A 25087-nucleotide genomic window follows, 5' to 3' on the forward strand; every position below is an offset into this window, starting at 1 on the left:
CAAAAAATGTTTGTATATTAGTTTTTTTAAAAATAAGTGGGTTTTTTTCACGTGTAGTTCTTTTAAAAATATTCCAAATATCTTATATAAATATTAAAAAAAAAAAAATTGAAAAAGTAATAAAAAAAATTATCAAAAAAGTGGTACAACCAAAAATGCCATAACTATCCAAATTTTTAATTCAAAGTATAGTTTCTATGCTCAAATGTATCCTCCGGAGTCCTAATAATTTATCGTGAAAAAAATATGAACAGATTTTTAGTGGTTCTCAAGTTATGAGCAAAAACGTCCATCAAGCAATAAATTTCATTAAATAACAAGTTTAACAATTTGGATTTAAAATCTTTAAATTTGATGGCTTTTAGACCCCGAATGACGAAATCGCCTGTAACTTAAAAAGTTTTTGAGGTGCAAAAAATGTTTATATATTAAATTGTTTGAAAATAATTGCACTTTTTTATGTGTAATTCTTTTTATAATATTCTAAATTTTTCATATAAATATTTGCAATTCCTATTTTTTCGTCGTGAAAAAATTATAAAAATATTTTCAGCAGTTCTCAAGTAAGGAACGAAAATGTTCGTCAAAAAATAAAAATCATAAAATTACAATTTAGGCTCTATTACCTATTTAGGTTCTAATACCTTGGATGTCAAAATCGTTTTTAATTCAAAAAGAACTATGGACGTTTTTCATATGTTATTCTTTTAAAAATATTCCAATTATTTCATAGAAATGATTGCAACAAAATTGAGATATTTAGCAAAAAATTAGCAAAAAATGTGATCAGACCAAAAATGCCCTTTTTAGTTGCTAAGCTCAAACCATCCTCAGGAATTCCACCATTTTGTCGTGATAAAATTATAAAAATGTTTCCAGTAATTTTCAAGTTATCACTAAAAATATTCGTTAAAAACTTAAAATCATCAAATTTTAATTTGGTTCTACTCGTAAATTCTTCAAATTTGGCGACTTTTGGATCTTGAATAACCAATTCACCTCTAACTTAAAAATTCTTTGAGATATATTTTTATATCAAATTGTTTAAAAATAAGTGGACTTTTTACGTGTAATTTTTTTTAAGAATATTCCAATTATTTTATATAAATATTTTTAATAAAAGTGAAATAAAAAAGTGGGACAACCAAAAATGCCATTACTATCGAAATTTTTAATTCAAAGTATAGTTTCTATGCTCAAAATTATCCTCCTGAAACCTATTATTTTGTCGTAAAAAAATATGAACGGATTTTCAGTGGTTCTGAAGTTATGAGCAAAAAAGTCCATCAAGTAATAAATTTTAAAAAATATCAATTTGGATTTAAAATCTTCAAATTTAGTGGCTTATGGACCTCGAAAGCATACGTTAAAAGACAAATATGCCCAGCCAATAAAAGCATTCCGGCACTACAGAGGCGTAGCTTGCGTGCCGCCAAAATTCAAAATACGAATTTTTCGAGGCCTGTAGTTAAACAGCGAGATTTGGCATATATTTGCTACTATAGGACGTTGTTTTGTTAGGCATTTAGATCGAAAAAGAAGTACAATGTGCATATAAAAGACGCTCAATAAAGAAATATTTGTAGCTGTTATAGATTAGTAAATTATTGATTTTTTTATTTATATTTACAGCGTGATCAAGATTTTTAAGAAAATAAAAATAGACAGTTGTTGCATGGGGTCAGAAATTTAAAAAAAAAAAACAGAAACCAGTTATCCTCAGGACACTAAGTCTAGGTTTCTTTAATAAATAAGTACAAGTGCATGAGTAAGAACAGCATATATACCGTGTAACGGTAACATTAAACCATCCATAAATTATGGCATTATTATTAATGATAACACTTAAAGTTTTTTTGGTATTTTTATTTTAGCTTGTTTTATAGATGTTTTTTATGGTATTATATTAAAATTTAATGTAAAATTACTTCTTACATGGTATCGATAATTTAAATTTTTCATAATATAAAAATTGTGAATGAACGTTTAAAAAGCATTTAAATAGCCAATTATACATTACTTAGGAGATTGAAATATGTGGTTCAGAGAATATCGAGTAGGTAGGTGATAAAGATTGCCAGGAAATAAACAACTAAAAGTATATGAATTTTCAAGAAAAAATCACCATATAAATAATATTTAAACTTTTATTTAACGACAATTAAAATCAAAGTATATAAAGCATATAATCCTAAAAAATATGTGTATTTATTTTAATTTTTAAATAACTGTTTAGGCATTGTTTTGATAAAATCCCATGGATGATGCATCATCATAGTGGCCATAAGAAGTAAATATTTCATAAATATTTTGAGGCAGCTTACTTGCTGAGTAGTTTTCAAAGATAATTTGTATATTATAAAATCATTGTGATGAAAGTTTTGAAATTACTTTGAAATTAAAAAATTCCCATCATATTTATCAAATCTTTAGCAAATATACTTTAAATTTTATATTAACATATTTTATCATAAACTGTACTATGGACTCTATACTATATAAAAATGTATTATATTATATTATATCAACAACTTAAAACTAAAATAGTAGAGTAGACATATTATTAATATGGTTATATAGTATTATAAATTAGCACTTCTGATCACAACTGATCCTACAAAGGATTGAAATTATGAATTAGTCTAGGAATATAAAAATTAATGCAATATTACCATTCTTTAAAACCTTAACTAAAATTCTTGAAGGGCATGTCCCTTGATTGATGCATATGCTTCCCCCAGACTTAATGTTTCTTATTTTACATAAGCCATTAAATCCTAAAAGTAAACAACATAATATACGAATTATGTCTGATAACTAAGAGTTTATATAACCTCTGATGTTTCTTCTGTTAAAATGTTAAAATGATGTTTCTCCTGTTTATACAATTGTAAAATATATGTTATCCTTTATTGTCAAATTTATTTTGGATCTGACAAGCATAATCGCCTTCCCTATTACTTTGTTCTCTATAAGAGGTATATTCTTCAAAATTACTAAAATTTAAAAATGATTGTTTTATCTTTATTTTGTGGATATTAAACAAAAATGTTTGTTTAAACTATTAAAATAAGAAAATGTCTAGGTATCGTTGGTACACATTGGACATATCATGTGTTCCTTGTATGCCTGGCCAAAAAATTCTGGGGGAAACTTTCTTCCTAAAACTCCTTCTCCCAGACCTTTTGTTGGCTAAAAAATACATAATAATTCAGATTAAACCTAAAAGAATTATATCTTACCTTAGTGTTGCCATAATTATCGTAAACAGACACTGCAGCAGCTAAATTATAGAGGAAAGAAATCACTGAACAGTTTACTAGAAATTGAAAATCAAACACTAAAATGTTTGTTTTTGAACTCAAAATTAGCGTAGTACCGAATATTATAGACAACGGAGTCAACACTAAGCACTATGACTGCTCTGAGTACTCAAATACTGGCAAAATCGATATAAATAATAATTATCGGCGATAATTAAATAATTCGGGAAGCAAAGCAAATAAAATAAAATTTGCAATCTAGGTTAAGGAAAACAAAACAAAATTAATACATTTGCCAATATTGCCAATGCCAATAGGCACGCGAAATTTTACGGACGTAAACGAAGGGATCAATCGGTATTTGGATCTTTAATTCTCATTGGCTGGGCATATTTGTCTTTTAACGTATGCTGACTTCAAATGACAAAATCGCCTATAACATAAAAAATTTTTGAGGTGCAAAAAATGTTTGTGTATGAAATTGTTTGAAAATAATTGCACTTTTTTCATGTGTAATTCTTTTTGAAATATTCCAATTTTTTTATATAAATATTTGCATGCAATAATGAATTGGTAAAAAATGAGCAAAAAAAAGTGATCCAACCAAAAGGGACATTTCTATTCAAATCTGGAATTTAAAGTGACGTTTTTATATTCGAATTCAACCTCAGGAATCCTACTTTATTGTCGTGAAATAATTATAAAAATATTTTTAGTTACTCCCAAGTAAAAACCGAAAATGTTCGTCAAAAAATAAAAACTATAAAATTACAATTTAGGCTCTATTACCTATTTAGGTTCTAATACCTTGGATGTCAAAATCACCTTTAATTCAAAAAGTTTTTAAAATACAAAAAATGTTTATAAATTAAATTCTTAAAAAATAATTGGACTTTTTTCACGTATTATTTTTTTTAAAATATCCCATTAATTTTATAGAAATATTTGCAATTAAATTAAGAAATTTGTAAAAAATTAGCAAAAAAAGTGATCAGACCAAAAATGCTTCTTCTATTTAAATAATAAATTTAGAGTAACGTTTCTACGCACAAATAATCCTTAGGAATTTTACTATTTTGTCGTTAATTATAAAGTAGTTCTAAATTCTTCAAATTTGGCGACTTCTAGACCTTGAATAACAAATTTGCCTTTAACTCAAAAATTTGTTTAGATATAGGAAATGTTTATATATCAAATTGTTCAAAAATAATTGAACTTTTTTCACGTGTTATTTTTCTAAAAATATTCCAATAATTGTATAGAAATGTTTGCAATAAAATTGAGACATTTGTCAAAAAATTTGCAAAAAAAGTGATCAGATCAAAAATGCTCTTTCTATACAAATATTAAATTTAGAGTGACGTTTCTAAGCTCAAATCATCTTCAGGTATTCAACTATTTTTTCATGATAAAATTATAAAAATGTTTCCAGTAGTTTTCAAGTTATGGCTAAAAATGTTCGTTAAAAACTAAAAATCATAAAATTTTAATTTGGTTCTTCGTAAATGCTTCAAATTTGGCGACTTTTGGACCTTGAATAACCAATTCACCTCTAACTTAAATATTCTTTGAGATATAAGAAATGTTTTTATATCAAATTGTTCAAAAATAATTGGACTTTTTTCACATGTAATTCTTTTAAAATATTTCAAATATTTTATAGAAATATTCAGAAAGTGCCAGAGAGGAACTCTCTGCTGTTAAAAGCTAAATAAGCATAAACAAACAAAATTTTTTTATTAATTATTGGGCACCACTAAATGAAAATATAATATATTTTAGTATAAGCTTTCTATCACTTTTACATATCTTTTTTATTAAATATCCTTTATTGGCTGATACTCTGCTTGCCAGAAGACACGTCCTCTTGTAGTCGACACATTCTTGGAAAGCTCGAACTATCTTTGCACATTTCATAGGTTGATCACAATTTTCCCTATTAAGAACTTTTTTTATCATAAAATTCTAATAAAAATTCGGCGACATTTCTACGCTCAAATCATCCTCAGGAATTCCACTATTTTGTTGTAAGAAAACTATAAAAATATTTTCAATGGTTTCCAAGTTATGACCAAAAATGTCTGTTAAAAAATAAATATTTAAATTTAGTTCTAAGTTCTTCAAATTTGGTGTTTTTTGGACCTGGAAGGATAAATTCGCCTCTAACTCAAAAATCCTTTGAGATATAAAAATTTTTTATATATTAAATTGTTCAAAAATAATTTGACTTTTTTATGTGTAATTCTTTTTAATTAATTAGTATCGGAACAATTAATAACAATTAATTGCTCCAATTATTTTATTGTTTTTTAAAATAAAGGACCCTTGTATAGGTTTTATTTTTTTACACAAAAACAGTGTTTCGGAGAAAAAAATGTAATGGTGCCTTTTTTGTTAAAAATTAATGGAAAAAAAGAATTTTATATATATATTTTTTTTAAACAGTGACGTACCCTTTTTTCAAAAAAATTTAACACACACGTGCTACAAGTCCGTCCCTAAAGAAGTAAATATTTAAAAAATAGCCTCACTATCTTTCATATAAAACCAAAATCTTTTAATAAAACTTTAAAATCGACAAAAACCAAGAAACCTTTAAGGAAGTTTTTTTTTTAATTTAGATTTATAGGTCTGATGATGTTCTAGCTAAAGCAAAACTCGTGTAACCCTTTATTATATATTATAAGACCGTGACTGTGTGTTTTATTTTAGCCAAAAGCATTTTTACTATAGTGGAAAAATGTCCACACCCTGTATTTTATAAACGAAGCACTTCCGACCATCAACGTTTCTATTTCAAACTACTTTTCTATGCTACCTGTATATACTCTATCATTTTAACCATTTGAACATAGACACTCGCTATATTTATTAAAATAACCTTATATAGCTTTATATATATAGCAAATAATTCTTAGAGCCATTATATTAGCTATATTATTAAAATAAGAGGCTTCACCTTCACTATTATTGTATTTTACTATGTAAATTAGAATAACAAAAAATTTACCTGCATGTTGCAAATTTTATATCGCACATGGTCCCCTCGACAAGGTCCATTTCTGCAGGTCCTGATCTGGTGAACGACACCTCCATCGCAGGACCTTAACACAAAAAAAAATTAAATTTTAATTATAAATTAAAAAAAAAAGAACTCACCTAGAGCAAGGAGACCACGACGACCACCCTGACCACCCGTTAGATCTTTCGTCGATTTCTTGAAGTTGCGACGATAATTCCTATAAACAAAAAACAACCTATTAAGGGCCTTAATTAAACCGTTAATAAATCTTCAGGGTAAACACAAACAAAAGGCGTCATCAAGTTGAAAGATGTTGAGCCAATCAATCGATCGCGGTTTTATTACAACAGTGGTGGTACTTAACATCATTAATTTCGCCGAAGTAAGAACTTCTTCTTTTGTAGGGTAATGTTTTACTCCTAACTTGAATAATATACGCCGATCCAAATCCGTTCGATACTTTTGGGCCCCATTGTGTCATTATTTAATGATCCCCTTTTCTTCCAGAGGTTTCGGTGAATAAACTCCCTCTTTTTTTTTTCGTTTGTTAATTTTAAATTAATTGCTAAAATTGTGCGATGGGCGTGATTGGGATTTTCGAGGAGTCATCGAGGGAGTTCGTTAATGAGTGAGTGAGTGTATTGTGCTTTATGTTGAATTGATTATTTTGTTATTGTTCGATTGTAAAGGGAATAATTTTTTTATAAAAGATTTATGTGGTTCAGTGTAAATTTTCTATTAAAAAAAATTAAATGAACCTTTTGCTAGTAGTATAAAACAAGTTGCAAGCATTTTTGGACAGAAATGAAAATTTTAATAAATTAAGAATTATTTAAATTAATTTCAGATTAATAATAAAAATATGGCATAGAGAAAGGCTAGAAAATAGGGCTAAATAATGATATAGTATTCCTAGAAAACTCAGAATCGACGTTATTAGAAAGGAAGGAAAGTTCAAATTGCATAGCTTTGGAAAAAAAATAATTAAGCAAAATTTAAGAAACTTTTACGCACATTAAGGTTTTTCTAATGAATTAAGTAGAATTTAAATTTGACATAAGTATTTTTTTATTTTTTGTGATTTCAAAGCATTTGAGGTCATTTTTCTTTATTCCAGTATTTCAAGAATTTGATTTTTTCTTACAGGAATTTTCCAATACAAAATAAGAACAAGATTATTTAACAAAAATATGCTGTATCTGACTGTAGAGCTGGATAATTACATCATTTTACTTCTATATCCTTTTTATTTCACTAATTTATTTTAAAAAATGAAAAAATTACAAGGATTTTCTTAGGCACTCTTTTATTTAAAAATTCACATCCCTTATAAATTGAATAACGTTTATCTCAAAAGAAAATTGAAGTTTTGATAGTTTTAATACAAATGGTCTGCAGCTGACTGTATATATAGGCTACATAGCTACATCGTTTTACTACTATTTATTTTTTTATTATTTATTTAAAAAATTGCAGCTTTTATTAGTTTGAATAAAATTTGTCTCAAAAAAAGATTAAAATTTTTGACAATTTTAATGCAAATTCGCTATATCTGATTATACAGGGTATTTCACAACTTATCCGAAAAATTTTAACCACATATGCGCCGTTACGAAACAAGTTGATTTCTCAAAAAAAAATGTAATAAAAGTCCTACAGAAATTAAGTTATAAACCTGAGTTTCAATAATAAATTGAAAAATAAATATCTGTATTTTGCGTTCATCGTCGTAATATTAGAATACGTATTAATGATTTATTATAACAAATGTTGTACCAAACAACTGACAAAATAAAATGAAGTGATCTGAATGAAGTACGGTCGATTTTTGTGAATTTATTTTGCGAGTTTAATTTTTAGTTATTTATTAATAAAAATGGCACATGTGTACACTAATGAGGAGTTAGTGGACATTATTTTAGCGTTCGGAGAAGCAAGGCAAAATTCGCTAGCGGCGTCTCGTTTGTATGCACACCGATTTCCGAATAGGCACATACCACATCACGAAACATTTAGTTTAATTGTTTTACGTGCACGTGCAACTGGAGATTCGCGCCCCAGACGTGGAGTAGATGGGAGTCGAGTTCGCCCACATAAATGCCGAAGAAGAAATTTTGGACATTGTGGAAGAAAATCCAGGAATAAGCATAAGGAGGTTAGCCCAACAGGTCCCAGAAGTGTCACATGCAACAGCGTGGCGCATATTACATGTACAGGCCAAACTGTACCCTTATCACGTCCAGAGAGTCCAGGCGTTGCTACCTACAGACTATCCCCTAAGAGTAACTTTTTGTGAGTGGTTTTTGCAAGAAAATGCTCGAAATGCGCGTTTTACAACTGATATTTTGGCCACCGATGAAGCTATTTTTGCTCGTAATGGTATAACCAATCTTCATAATACACACGTTTGGTCCTTTGAGAATCCTCACGCAGTGGTCCAGACAAACTTCCAACATCGTTTTTATTTAAACGTGTGGGCAGGTATTATACCGTTTATATTGCCACATCGGATAGATGGTCACCAGTATTTGGAATTTCTTCGGAATGATTTGCCGGTCCTTCTTGACATGTGCCATTGGCGGTCCGAGCACGGATGTGGTTTATGCACGATGAGGCACCTCCGCATTTTCATTTAGAAGTTGAAGTACGTGATTTTTTGAATCAAGTACACCAGATACGCTGGATTGGAAGAGGTGGACCAATTGCATGGTCTCCACGGTCTCCCGACCTAAATCCTCTGGACTTCTTTTTATGGGGACACTTGAAAAACGAGGTATACCGTACTCCAGTTCAGAATATTGAAGAATTGCGTGACCGAATCACAGTGGTTGCCGATAATTTGAGACTTCAGGAACAGCTGGAAGGAGGTGTATTTGAATTACTGCGCCAAAATTGGATTAGACGTGCCCAAGCTTGCATTAGAGTCAATGGAAAAAATTTTGAACAGCTTTTATAAATAAATGAACTGTTAAACTGTATTATTTTATTATCTCGATATCTGTAAGACTTTTATTACATTTTTTTTGAGAAATCAACTTGTTTCGTAACAGCCTATATGTGGTTAAAATGTTTCGAATAAGTTGTGAAACACCCTGTATATACACATACCATTTATAGTTTTTTTCTTTAATTCATGTTGAAAAAGCAGGAAATTATGATCATTTTCCAGGCACACTTTTATTTGAAGATGCACACCCTAAAGTTGATTAAATGAAAACTGACCTAAAGAAAAATTAAAATTCTGACACTGTTAATAAAAATATGCCATCATTCCAGTACTATTTCTTTTTCATTTTACTAATTTATATTATAAAACCGAGAAGGAAGGAATATCTAATTCTCTAGGTAAACTTTTATTGGAAAACTGACGTCCCTGATTGATTTGAATACGACGAATTAAAATTTTGACAGTTTTAATAAAAATACAGGCTTTAACTATATAGCTACATGGCAACATCATTTTATGTACAATTTATTTCACTAATTTATCTTGAAAAACCGAGAAAGTATGACGATTTATCTATGCCCCTTTTTATTTGAAGATTCATGTCCTTGTTCAGTTTGGATAATATTTATGTTAAAAGAAATTAAAAATTGTGGTACTTTTAATGACAATTTTTTCAATAACTAACGGTACTACACCCTCGACTAACCACACTCTTATTATAATAATATTTTTGACACAGAACATAAAATTAGTTTGAATACTCCTTATCCCCATCACTCTGCTTACTAACTATTAATTTAATAAAAATTACTTACAGACTCTGATTCATCACTGTTCAAACCGGAAAAATCGAGATCCATATCCGGCATGGTCATGTTGTGCTGCAGGGAGCCCCATGATGGCCTCAGACACGAAACCTGAAAATTTAGGATGATCATTAGATACAGTCGAAGGCGATTTATTCTCAAACAACTTAATTTATCAGGATATAAACCATATAAAAAAAAATCCTTTAACTGAATTCAAAACCCGTTCATAACCGAAAGTTGATCCAGGGGGGGAGAGAAAGAAGATAATTTTCCAGGTTTTTTTTACTTCAGGATAAAATGTTAATCTTTATGGCTTTATCGCCAGGGGGAAAATATATGTTCTGTTTTAAATTAAGCTGTAACTACTTGATGTAACACGTATTCAACGAATAAAAGAAATTTTTTTTAATGATATTGGAGAATACTCCCAGTGGTTTTTTAGATATGACACTTTAAAAAGAGTGTGCACCCTAAAGGTTAAAATTGCTTAAAAAGGTCGATATTTCTGAAACTTTTGTCTGAATTAATCTGACCCTAAGCAACATCTCAATCAACACTGAATATTTTGTTTAATGAAGATATCACAGCTGTGTTCCTGAAATAACATACAATTTTCTTTATTTAGGGCTTTTTAGAGTGCAAATTATTGAGTTTTAGAAAAGTTTGAAATTACCCGTATCCCTGGAATAAGTCAAAAAATTCTTTACTTAAAGGCATTTGGATGGAATTTTGACATTCTTAAAGAGATTTGGTAACACCTTAAAGCTAGGAATAAAATAAAAATATACAGACAGTCAAGTTTCTGGAATAACTTAAAGGATTTCTTACTTACTGGGATTTGGGCGCAATTAAGAAATTCATAGAGCAATTTGATGACACCAAAGTTTCTGGAATAAGTCAAGAATTTTTTTTATTTAGAAGGAACTGAGTGCAATCTATAGATTCTCAGAGTAGTTTGGAAACACCAAAGAGCCTAAAATTAAAGAAAAAAAACTTGCTTTTGGTTATTCAACTGTTATTGGTAAATTAATCTCTATGAATTTTATAAATATTATGAAGTTTAAAGGGCTATATTTCGAAAAATATCAATGGTGCGTTTATTTCAGTGATACCAACTGATTGAAGTAATCTCAAATATGCTAGAAACGTTGGAAAAAAAAATTAAGATTCAGTAGTTTTCTAAAGAAAAAATTTCAAAGTTAGCAATTTTCAAGAAGCACATTACTCTCTGATGTAACTTGACGAAACTGCTCCAACTTTGAAAGGCTATATCTGAAAAAATATTAATGGTGGGAGTTTCCCAGTGGTACCAGCTGATTTAGAAAGTCCCAAATGTCCTAGAAACGTTGAAAAAAACATTTGAGAGTCACCAGTTTTCTCAGGAAAAAATTTCAAAGTAAGCAATTTTCAAGAAGCACCTTACTTTCCCAATGTATCTTGATGAAACTACTCGAATTTTGAACTGCTATATCTAGGAAAATATTAATGGTGGAACTTTCCCAGTCATACCAACTGATTTAAGAAGTCCCAAATGTCCTAGAAACGTTGAAAAAAACATTTGAGAGTAAATAGTTTTCTTAGGAAAAAATTTCAAAGTTAGCAATTTTCGAGAAGCACCTTACTTTCCCAATGAAACTACTTCAACTTTGAAATGCTGTATCTCGAAAAATATTAATCGTGGGACTTTCCTAGTAGTACCAGCTGATTTAAATAGTCCCAAATATTCAAGAAACGTTGAAAAAAATATTTAAGAGTCAGTAGTTTTCTCAGGAAAAAATTTCAAACTTGACAATTTTTGAAATGCACCTTACTCTCTTAATGTATCTTGATGAAACTACTCGAACTTTGAAGGGCTATATCTAGGAAAATATTAATGGTGGGACTTTACCAGTGGTACCAACTGATTTAAAGAGTCCCATATTTCCTAGAAACGTTGGAAAAAACATTTGAGAGTCACTAGTTTTCTCAGGAAAAAATTTCAAGCTTAGCAATTTTTGAGATGCACCTGACTCTTCCAATGAAAGTACGTCAACTTTGAAATGCTGTATCTCGAAAAATATTAACGGTGGGACTTTCCTAGTAGTAGCAGCTGATTTAAATAGTCCCAAATATTCAAGAAACGTTGGAAAAAATATTTAGGAGTCAGTAGTTTTCTCAGGGAAAAATTTCAAACTTAGCAATTTTTGAGATGCACCTGACTCTCCCTATGTATCTTGATGAAACTACTCCAACTTTTAAGGGCTATATCTAGGAAAATAATAATGGTCGGACTTTTCCAGTAGTACCAACTGATTTAAGAAGTCCCAAATGTCCTAGAAACGTTGAAAAAAACATTTGAGAGTAAATAGTTTTCTTAGGAAAAAATTTCAAAGTTAGCAATTTTCGAGAAGCACCTTACTTTCCCAATGAAACTACTTCAACTTTGAAATGCTGTATCTCGAAAAATATTAATCGTGGGACTTTCCTAGTAGTACCAGCTGATATAAATAGTCCCAAATATTCAAGAAACGTTAAAAAAAATATTTAGGGGTTAGTAGTTTTCTCAGGGAAAAATTTCAAACTTGACAATTTTTGAGATGCACCTTACTCTCTTAATGTACCTTGATGAAACTACTCCAACTTTTAAGGGCTATATCTAGGAAAATATTAATAGTCGGACTTTCCCAGTAGTACCAACTGATTTAAGAAGTCTCAAATGTCCTAGAAACGTTGGAAAAAACATTTGAGAGTCACTAGTTTTCTTAGGAAAAAATTTCAAAGTTAGCAATTTTCGAGAAGTACCTTACTTTTTCAATGAAACTACTCCACATTTAAAATGCTGTCTCTCAGAAAATATTAATGTTGGGACTTTTCCAGTGGTACCAACTGATTTAAATAGGCCCAAACATTCAAGAAACGTTCTAAAAAATATTTAAAAGTCAGTAGTTTTCTTAGAAAAAAATTTCAAAGTTAGCAATTTTTGAGATGCACCTTACTCTCCCAATGTATCTTGATAAAACTACTCCAACTTTGCAATGCTGTATCTCGAAAAATATTAATGGAGGGACTTTCCTAGTACTACCACCTGCTTTAAATAGTTCCAAATATTCAAGAAATGTTGAAAAAAATATTTAAGAGTCAGTAGTTTTCTCAGGAAAAAAATTTAAAGTTAGCAATTTTTGAGATGCGCCTTATTCTCCCAATGAAACTACTTCAACTTTGAAATGCTATATCTCAAAAAATATTAATGGTAGTACTTTCCCAGTGGTACCAACTGATTTAGGAAGTCCCAGATGTTCTAGAAACGTTGGAAAAAACATTTGAGAGTCAGTAGTTTTCTCAGGAAAAAATTTCAAACTTGACAATTTTTGAGATGCACCTTACTTTCTTAATGTATCTTGATGAAACTACTCGAACTTTGAAGGGCTATATCTAGGAAAACATTAATGGTGGAACTTTCCCAGTAGTATTAACTGATTTAAGGAGTCCCAAATATCCTAGAAACGTTGGAAAAAATATTGGAAAGTCACTATTATTAGACAGTTTTATAATCTTGTTTTGTGTATGCGAATTAAACTTAATTACAATTTCATGTATGGTTAAAATAAACCGAAAATAAAATGGCCTTATTTGCTTTTCTATATATTATGGTAATACTCGGTAGGAGAATTTCCATGTTCGGAGCGAGTATGCACATAGGGGCCGACATCGATAAAAGCCTGGCGTGTTGTTCCAGATTACGCGATTTCTAAATTACGGGTTTGTTGTGTATATTTAGTTCTACTTGAGCGGAGATTTGTTTTACCGCAATTAAGTTTATAATGTAGGACGTCTTTAGAGATCAAATACCTCCTGGAGAATTTAATAAGGATTTGAATAAATTGTCGAATGAGGTTCAATTCAGTTCTGAACTAGCTAGAAAATATATAAAGTGATGAAAGTAAAAGTGATGTAAGTCACTAAAATATTATTTTTAGATATAATGTGAAAATGCACATAAATTTATTTACCTTTTAAGTAAGTATTTAAGTAAGTTTTAATAGAACCGAAACCTGTATCATTTGGCAAATAAGAATGTCTGTTTACTATAGGTTTGTGGTCAATTATTTAAGTACAGAATCAACTTTAAAAGGCCGAGACAAGGTTCCAATTTCTATTTTGGGCCTGTGCAACTATCATTATATAAAACAATAGATTTTTCACTGATTTCCTGAGAACCCGATGAATCCTAATCCAGTTGATCGTTCATGGTAGTTCCAGTTGTTAATATACATATTGCGTTTATAATATTCAACATGTGTGATCAATTTTGGAAGGATAAGAGCTTTTTTTAGGTTAAGAACATAAACATTTTTCATAAAAGTTCGTGCTTAATTTCAAGTTCAGCTTTCCTAAAATACGACTTCCAAATATCATTTTTCCTTTTTTTCTTATAATATGCTAAATAAATGAATTATTATTATTATTATTATTATTATTATTAAATTATCAAAATTTACTCGATTTTAAATTATTTTAAAACTATTATCAAAAAAGACTTTCTTGAAAAAATTATTTAATTTTACTGCAATTCCTTTGAAAAATTGAAAATAAAATATTCAAAAAAGCAAATAACAATTTTCAAAAATTTCAATTAAACCTAATTATTAAAAAAAAAACTCCTACAATAACACACTTTCTCAACTTTTTTTTGTTTACAAATTAAATAGGTTTTATATTGTTTTCTTTGTAGCATTGTGCTAAATAGACGCATTATTATTATTATTATTATTATTATTATTATTTTCATCTGCTGTTTTTTTTTATTTTTTTATATTACAGGTTGAGCCTGTATCTTTGCGTGATACATGAAAATGTAGGTTGTATTCGTTGTTAAAATTTCGACTATTGATAAAAATAAAAATAGGGATGACACATTGTTTCTGACACTACTCCAAGTCCAATAATTCTTAAATGCTATAATTTACTTTGGTTGTAATAAATTATTTTATATGCCCAGGAACTAAGGTCTTATCTGTTGACCCTTGAGTAAACTCGAATAAGGCAAAATACTTCGTCTGTCCTAATTATATTTTTCTCTAGGGTACCGTCACCCATGAATCACTTTGTATAAAATACATTTAATGATACATATATGTAATAAATCAAAGTATACACATTAGAACAACGTAGGCTTTTAGAGTATTATTTGTAGATTTGTTCAAAAAATAATCCTAATAAAAGCATACCTCTACTTTAAGGAAGTTTTCTTATGAAAGTATTTCTTTACTCGGTAAACGAGATATAGTTTGTTCCTCATATCCATAACTTAAAAAAAGGAAAAAAAAGAACGGCAAAAGGGGAGGCTTTCATATGATATTAAAGTAGGAGGCGAAGAACATATGGCGTCCCGTCCTTTTTAAAAGTCTCGAAGGCACTTCGTGATTTTAATTTAGTTTTATTGAAGCCTCTTCGTGAAAGCCACGCCGGGCCAGATAAAAATTCAAAGTGGATTAGAGGCGACCGAGATAAGGAGCATTGCCGTGCTTAAGACGGTCTTATGCCTTCCTCCACTCCTACTTCTTCTTCTTCTTCTTGATAAATTGCTCGTAGATTTTGGAGGATCTTTTTTTTTTTGGAGGATTTCTACGTTCAATTTTAAATGTAAGAGATTTTTTTTTAACAAAAACATACGAAAGTAGAAAAGCATAAAATTATAAAAATGTAAATAGGAGGAGTTTTTCGGTGGTTGTTTTTTAAAAAGGGCACATTTTACATATTCGGTGTTGTCTCGTGCACAACGAAAATAGTTTCGTGCGTTGTTGTATTTTTTTTGCCCTCGTTTTTATTCGTTTGGCCAGTAAATGAAATTGTTTAGCAAGCAGACGTTTGGGTATTGAATTGTCCCTTGTTTTGGGTTTTAGGGACCAATGACTGACGTTACGACATTTTTTTAATTATGTTATTTATGCCAGGCATGGTTCTATAGCGGAAATATTTAATAACTATACTTACGATTCTCGAAACACCTTGTATAAGGTACCTTTTACCAGAAGCTTTAAATTAGTCGAAAAATTAATAATGAGTCTAGTCTAGGGAAATAGGTATAATTTATATACCTCCCAAGCAACACATCATATATTATTACCGTTAGATATACATTTATTTTAACGATTTTTTAGTAAATTTTTGGTTTTGGTATATTTATCAACCGTATATGGTTGAAGTATTATTATTATAAAAATAAATTAAAAGTTTAAACTTTTCATTTACTAAAATGGTAAAAAATCAATTTTTTTAATGGAACATCCTAAATTTTATGTTATTTTCTAATAGACAGTTAAGGTACCTTCGTTTTAATAAAATACAAGTCTATACCTAAGTAGCCGCGTTGTAAAAATAAATACTTATTTTTATGAAATTTGATAATTTTAAACAATTTTATTTTGTAAATACTGTATTTAAATTTACAATTAATAAATAATTTAGAGATCTATATTACAAAATACTTCGTTAGTTGTAAGTAAAAGTTAAAAAAAGTATTATTAAAGGACATTTTTGAAAATACCCTTAAATAGATGTTCGATTAATAATATGTACAGAATGTTTTGGAATTTTATTTCCAAAACTAATAATAATAATAATAATCTTTATTTAGCATAAATAACTACATACAAAAACAACAAATTTTCCAAAAAATTAATAAAAATAAAAATACATATAATTTTAATAATAATGTTCATAAACCTAATTCAACAACATATTTAGTCAGCAAGAGTACATATATAAGTAAGCAATAAATATTAAATGTTGAGTATCCCGATCCCCGACACTTGCAACGCCCCGGTTTTACCAAGAACAGCAGCATCCCGGTTAATCCAAAGGATACCGCATTATTCCGGTCCGTTTTTGAATTACATATAGGCATTTTGCAAATTAATAAAAAAAACTTAATAAATATTAAATTAATAATTTACTTATTAAATAATTAATAAGTAAAACGCTAAAATTGGTGTGTAGTTAAATTATTTGAGGAATATGTATGGATATTTTCAATTTTTTTTCTACTAGTTTTTGGTTTAATAATAATAATAATAATAATAATGTATTTATTTAGCTTGAGCTACAAAGGTAATATACAGGGTGTGCCATTAATAATGGTAAATATTTTAACAGCAGATTCCTCTCATAAAAATAATGAGGTTAGGTTAAATTTTCCTAGTCCGAAAATGAAATGCAACCAAGATACAGGGTGATAAACGTTAAGTTTTTTTTTTTAAATTTTGCTCATAACTTAAGCATTTGTTCTTTGTTTTAAACGCAATTTAGTCTGTGGGGGTTTCTTTTATGTTAAATATTTTATTTTATAATAATTATATTCTCTTTATGTTAAATATAAAACTTTAATTTTTTTTTAATTATCTCATAGAGGGTGCCACCAGTTTTAATTTAGTATTTTTTAAACTCCATGACTTTTTTACACTTTGTATAATTTAATGTTTTATTATAATTTTTATTTGCGTAAATTTATTGCTAGATTTTGTAAACTTGTATTTTTTTGTTTCTTCTATGCAAATAAAAAATATTTATTATTATTATTATTATTATTATAAATTTCTCTTCTGCAAGTGTTTTTCCTTAAAAAAAAGTTTACCTTAAAAATGTCGCTAGGATTTACCGTTCTCGAGAAATTTGGACTTGCAATGCGTCCAAGAAAAAATGAACATTTTTCTACTTTAAGTTGAAAAAAAAATTAAGTAGTCTATGTCTAACAACAAAAAGAAAACAAAGTCACTGTCACGATTTTTATTTTTTTAGTTACTGTGGCGCGTTATAGCTCATACGATTTTATCGCGTTATTTTTGTTAGTTATTAATAGTTGTGTTAGTGTTAGTTCCAGTAGTCTTTATTTATCTCTGTAGGTTAAGATGCCTGGACATCAATATTTTTCTAATTTGGAAATGCGAGATATGGTTTGTGTTTATGCCCAAGCAAATTACAGCGGTCTAAGAGCTTGTCGACGTTTTGCGCAATTGTATCCAAATAGGAGGCAGCCAGATTTTAAACCGTTTACCAGAGACTTGGGGAAACGGGTTCATTCAGGCCAAAGCGAGATGTGGGCGTCCAAATAGACGTAATGTGGACCAAGAAGAAGAAGTGTTAGTCCAGGTTGCTGAAGATCCAGAAATAAGTGTAAGGCGTATGGCGGCAAGAGCTGGAATTTGTAAGTTCTCAGTTTTAAGATTTTTTCATAGTGAGCGTCTTTATCCATATCATTTTACGCCAGTACAAAATCTCTTGGAGGCAGATCTTCCAGCGAGATTAGATTTCGCTCGCTATATCCAGGAACAACAAAATCAAGATCCCCTATTTATTAATAAAATTATGTTTACGGATGAAGCGACTTTTACCCGACGGGGAATTTTTAATTTTAGAAACAAACATTCATGGGATATTGCAAATCCAAACCTCGTTACTGAAAAACACTTTCAACACGTCAAAAACCAAAGACAAAGGCCTTGGCTCGCACGAAGTCCTGATTTCAACCCATTGGATTTTTTGCGTATGGGGATGAACACAACAAATGAACACAAGGGAACAATTATTAAAAAAAATTCAAGCCGCTTATTATAATTATTTTTTAAGATTCTGCGCTCTTTTAATAAAAGAATTTTAAAATGTCTTGAGACAAATGGAGGCCATGTGGAACATTTACTGGCAAATATTGATAATCTTTATGTTTAAGTAATTATTTGGGTTTTATATTTTTATTTATTAATCATTTAAAATGTAATATAGTAATTTAAAATATGGTTTTCATGGATGTCTTTAAAATCTTTAAATGTAAATATCTAGAAAAAGAGTAAGCCTAGAGACATTTTTAAGGTATACCTTTTGTAAGCAAAAATACTTGCAGAATACATATTTAAGATAAAAAATAAAATTATACAGGGAGTAAAAAAGCTATGGAGTTCAAAAAACCACTAAAATGTGGCTGGGGGCGCCCTCTCTGACATAATTAAAAAAACCTAATGAAATTAAATTTGGCATATAAAAAAACTTCCAAATGCCAAATTTAGTTCAAAATAAGAAATAACTACTAAAGTTATAGACAAAATTAAAAAAAAAAACTAAATGTTTATCACCCTGTATCTTGGTTGCATTTCATTTTCTGACTAGGAAAATTTAACCTAACCTCATTATTTTTATGAGAGAAATCTGCTATTAAAATATTTACCATTATTAATGGGACACCCTGTTTAATATATACAATATAATACATATTTAAAAAAAACTAAAAATTTAAAAAAATGCAAATAAATTGAAAAAAGTGTGTGCTTGTACAAAATGACATAGATATAAAAAAACACAAAAGTTCTCACATACAGGAAAGGTATAAATAGAATTTAAGCCTAATATAAAATAGCAAATATAAAACAAAATACGAGGTTACTTACTAAAACAATAAAATCGACCTCTCTAAAACATTTTTTTTTCATTAAAACTCTATTACGTACATTTTTTAAAAAACGCTAAATTAGCTGTGTAGTCAAATTATTCCAGAAATATGTGTAAAGATTTTCAGAATTTTATTTTTACTGATTTTTGAATTATAAGTATTTTGCGAAATTTTTGGAAAAAAATGGATCATTCCAAAAAATATTTCTTTCTCAAAATTCTATACACTTTTTTCAAAAACGTTAGAATAGGTGTCCAGTTAAATTACTCCAAGAATATGTATAAATATTTTTGAAACATTTTTTTCACTGTATTTTGAAATATCAACCTCTCAAATAAATGTTTTTTTTTTTTACAAAGTTGTCTGAGTTGTTTGGAAAACACTGAAAGAGGTGTACAGTCAAATTGTTTCTAGAACATGTGTAAAATTTTTTTTGGAATTTCATTGCCACTGGTTTTTGAGTTATGAGCATTTTGTCAAATTTTTGAAATAAAAAACCAATTTCATACAATACCAAATACCTTGACAATTTTTTCCTAAAATACTGAAACTTATGTGCCATCAAATGATTTCATGAATACGTATAGTAATTTTAAGAATTTTAGATTTATTGGTTTTTGAGATATTGCCACCTTAAATTTTGATAAAGAAATTAACCTTTCTAAAATAATTTTTTCTTAACATTTTAATGTATGGTTAAATTATTCCATGAATTTGTATAGAAATTATAAAAATTTATTTTTTACTGGTTTTCGAGTCATGACCATTTTGTACATTTTTTAAATAAAAACCCGATTCCTTCAATTTTTTTCTCAAAACTCTCTAAATTTTTTAAAAAACGCTGAAACAAATGTCTAGTAAAATTGTTCTAGGAATACGTGTAAAATGTTTCAGAATATTGTTCTCATTAGTTTTTGAGTTATTTAGTTACTCGGTTTTTGAGTTAGACCCTCTAAAAGAAGATCACTGGTCAAATTATTCCAGGAATATATGCAAAGATTTTCAAAAATTTGGATTTACTAGTTTTTAAGTTATAGATATTTTCGATTAGGAAAAAAAATCTCCAAAAATATTTTTTTTTTCAAAACTCTGAGAATTTCTTAGACAACGTTGAACTAGGTATTCAGTTATTAGCTCCTAGGATAATGTGTAACAATTTACAAAATATTATTGTTACTGTTTTCACAATATGGGCATTTTCTAAAATCTTGAGAAAAAATATTTTTTTCTCAAAATGTATATAAATTTTCAGAATTTTATTGCTACTAAAAATTTGAGAAAGTATTAGAGGAACGACTCGAACTGGATATAGCCTGGAATAACTAAAATATTTCCATCCCTTACGTAGGCAATTAAAACAGAAAGATACGGAGAAAAAGAGAGTGTCACAAGATCACAAGAACAACTTGATTAACTGTCTAGAATAATTATGTAATTCTTTTAGGTACTTAAGAAAGACAGACAGAGAAAACAGTTTCTAAAAGCGTAGAACCCTTTTGTCTTTTTCTACTTATTTGGAAATTTCAAAGAGGGTTATTTAGAGGAACGACTTAACCAAATGGCTAAAATTACTAAATTATTTCCATCCCTTACAGGCAATTGAAACAGAAAGAGAAAGAGAGTATCACAAGATCAATAGAACAACTCGATCAACTGACTAAAATTGATCAATAATTATATATTTCTAGAGATTTTTTAGTATATTTCAGATTTTTTTAATTCCAATAAAGATCATCGTGCATGTTTTCCTGGTATTTGAAGTAATTCTTTTAGGTATTCCTTTTAAGTATTCGAAATTTTTTTTTATATCTTCATCATGTTTCGTCTTTTACAGATGTTAAGATTTTCAGGGGGTCAAATAATTAAAATTTCAGAACTTCGAACAGAATCATTAGTTGTCTATTAATTATATCTTGAGAATTCAAAACATAGTTTTTTAAAAATTCAAATTTTGAAGGAAATGGAAATAAATTCATCGGTTAATACAAAAATAATAAATATTTTGAAACACTCTTACCCTACCTTCTGTTTTATATAAATATAATTGTGCCGATCTTCGATAAATTTCAAAATCATGTCTTATTACATTTAACAGTTTTACCATTTTACTAGAACACTATTTAAAATGTGATTCAGTGCTAAAGTTGATCATCTTTTCAAGGTTGCCCAAATAAATTTATTTTAATAAAGAAGTTAATTGCTTTTAATTGGATCATTGGATCTCAATACAATATAGTGTACTTAAAATTATTTAAAAAAAAATTAATATATATTTAGATAGCTTATATAGTTATAGAAATCACGTATTACACATAAACTTGCAACAACAAATATCAGTTCCTAATTTTCAAAAACATATAATGTACTGTAGTATTTTGCTATGTACAGGATAGTTCACATATGCTTTCCTTAATATAAGGAGCATATGAAACGGTTTTATTTATAATCGATGAACTGTCTTTTTGTCATCCTTTTTTTCATAAAATGTATTCTTTTTTTTTCTTATTTTGACAAATAAACGATTTGTATTTGTATTTGTATATAAGATCATATAATGATTAAAATAATTAATAATAATTTAACGATCACGGGCCTGAACATGTAACAAACATCTATTTTTGAAGCACTCATTATTAAAGAATAATTAATGACATAATGTTTCAAATTTTTGATGCCTTAATTTTATATATTTTCCACACTCTTAAAAATTTTTTTTTCTATATGTGTTGTTTCTATTTTAAATAATTTTTCACGTTATGTGAACATTGGGAATAATTTTTTTTATATCTTCCAAGTTGTGAAATATCGACTTAGAGTGACTTGGAGTCATAGGTAAGTCATTCATACGATCTATGTTAAAGGAGAACTTTAAGTCATGCTAATTTTTTTATTTCCAGTCATACAAATCGTAAATTTTTAATTAATTATGATGCATAACTTAAGTGGGCCTAACGCACATTTTGTTGTTTTTTCTTTGTAAATAATGGAATAAGACGTAAAGGGCCTTAAAACTCCCTTATGTCTTACTTAATTTTCGTCCAGGGAGTCGAATATTTTGTTGTTTTCATTTCAGGCTTATGGATTTCATATTTTCCATGCGTCAACCATTGCATAATTTAAGTTAACATAAAGTACGATTTTTTAAAGCAGTAATATTCAAATAGATACACCCAAGAATTTAAACCTGAAGACCTTGTACTTCACAACTGCTTTTTACCAAGTAGATACAAATGACTGACGGAAAGCCATAGCGATCCAATTTATTCAACAAATATTGTAATAAATCCTATCAAAAGCTCTTTGAAGATCGTTATATTCAACTTATAACTATACAATAATCCCGATGTCTTCCAGGATCTTAAAATAAGTGGTTTTCCCAAAAATTACCCTTAAAAAAAGAGACAACTATTCCGCAAGTCTCCCTTGCAAAATAAAATTATCTAAAATGCAGGTTTTAGTCGTGAACGTCGCCTCCTTATCGCACAATTTATTTTGCGGCCCATTAGTTTCACTTAACCCTTATTCTCTCTCTCTCCAGTTGGATATTTTCCACTGTAATAGACCTTTCGTGGAAAATTGCGCTTATGTCGCTACTTATTGCCGAGCACTCCCGAACACCCATATCGAATGTCCCTTTTATCTCCGCTTTTTTTTTAAACTTTATTAGCGGTTTCAATTGAATTAAACTAGGATTTGGGTTTTGCTTTTAATGGTCGTAAAAAGTATTTATAATAATTAAAATAAGAGATAATTGGGTTACTTCCCAATGCGACACAACCCTTTTTATTTATGTTACTTCGAAGATAAATTGCTCTACATAAATTCACTTAACCTTAAGTAGTATCTAAATAAATTATCTTCACACACGACGTACGCTTTTGCACCCTATTTCTATCTAAATAACGTGGCGCCACGAGGATTCTAGGCCCTTAATAAATTTCATTCCGGGAACATTTTCCGGGATCTCTTGGATCGGATTAGCGTTTGGAAAAAAAAATATCGAAACAGCCGATTTTATTGCCGTCTTGAGCTGTAAAACGTCTTTTTTATTATGCCTAAAATTTTCAAAAAGAAAAAAATAAATTTTAATAAAAGTTTTCTTGTACTGCCGGTTGAGTACTATAAAAATGTGAAGACTTTTATCCCGGGGGCGGATGATATATCGCTCGAAAACTACCCTTGCCTCGTTATAAAAACTTTGATTTACTCGACTTATTTAGTATCGGCTTCAGAAAAAGTTAAATTGATGATGAAAGTTATGGGAATTTATTGAGAGTTTTACGCGGTAAGAAAAATCTGGTTTTTCTTTTTTTTTTAGTATTTGAAAAACGGCTTATTTTTCTTCTCTTAATTTATAGTATTTTTTTAGCGAGACCACTTTGTTTGGTTGACTTGTGGAATTATTTCTCAGATTACCTTCATCTTTTAATTGCAATTAAACCCTATAATAGAAAAGAAAACTGGAAATTAAATTAATTTAATAAAAAATAGTTTTCCGTAGGAAAAACTGCTTTTTCAATCACCTGCAATAGAAGTGTAATGGGTATGATAAAACTAGACTAATAATAGATATATAGAGAACCAGAAAACGTAGCAGGGTTGATGATTTCTTTAATTAGGTTTATAAGTAAATAAGGTAGTAAGGCTTAGAAATACGTGTAAAAGAGCAATTTAGTTCTTTAAAAACAACCAAAAAAGGAATTGTAAAGGGCCTTAAAACAAGCAACTTTCTTCCAGAGACCTCTTACGAGCCAAGAAAGTGAATAAGGACCTCACTGGTCGTTAGTGTCAAGTCCAGAGCCTCACTGAGCCTTTACCAGACTCTCCTGCCTTGTTTCTGACTCATCAGAATGCCTAAAAGTCAGATCCTTCTAGAGGCTTCTGACTCTCTCTCTCGCTCAGGTGAGAACTAACGTTTCAAGGTGAAAAGGGTGTTAGATAAAGAGAGGGTTTATGGTCTCTAATTTTAATACTGATAATTGATCATTATTTTCTCATACTGTTCGGGATACTTGTTGTCGCTGCGAGAAACCCCACGTGTTGGGCGCCAAGATGTCACCTACTTTTGTCAAATTGGGTTTTTTTGCCAGGAAACGAATATATTTATTATTACAGGATTTAGTGGTAAAAAATTATTATTTACCCCAAAGGGTTCCAGGAATATTCCTACGGGAATAAAAATAAAGTTTACATAGGACTGATATAAATTAATTTTCTCTAATAATTTTGGAGAATAGATGTAGGGTGATATATAAGTAGTTATAAAAAAAAGTATGTTGAGCAGTATATATTTGATTAAAGTTTCCTATATAAATGTTTAGTACAAAATGAATGTTATTAGATTGGAATTATCGTTGAAAAACAGTGATTTTTCAGAAGAATTATTTACTGGTAAGCTGTGCGGGGTGGGTGGGGGGTTAAGGGTGGTGTTAATGAAAAACAGGATTTTTTGCAAAAAATATTTGACAAATTAACCTATATTTTATTAATACCACCCTTAGCCCCCCACCCACCCCAAACATTTTTTCTAGTAAGAAATTCTTTTGCAAAAATAGTCTAAAATTTTTTTTAAATCCAACTTTAAAATATCACAAGAAATTCAAATCAATAACAATTTACTTATAACTT

At 29.0% G+C, this 25087-nt stretch overlaps 1 protein-coding gene across 1 annotated transcript in view; it reads right to left on the bottom strand.

Annotated features, from left to right (window-relative positions):
• The window catches only part of LOC126734913 (protein madd-4), a 531919-nt gene that overhangs the window by 244217 nt on the left and 262615 nt on the right, over window positions 1–25087 (bottom strand). Inside the window, exons 4-6 of the mRNA XM_050438751.1 lie at window positions 10048–10149; window positions 6423–6502; window positions 6274–6367 (exon numbers count right to left, since the gene is read on the bottom strand). Coding sequence (XP_050294708.1) covers window positions 6274–6367; window positions 6423–6502; window positions 10048–10149 — 276 coding nt within the window. The remainder of the gene's footprint in view (window positions 1–6273; window positions 6368–6422; window positions 6503–10047; window positions 10150–25087) is intronic.

This window comes from Anthonomus grandis, chromosome 4 (assembly GCF_022605725.1).
Source record: "Anthonomus grandis grandis chromosome 4, icAntGran1.3, whole genome shotgun sequence".
Lineage (NCBI taxonomy): Eukaryota > Metazoa > Arthropoda > Insecta > Coleoptera > Curculionidae > Anthonomus > Anthonomus grandis.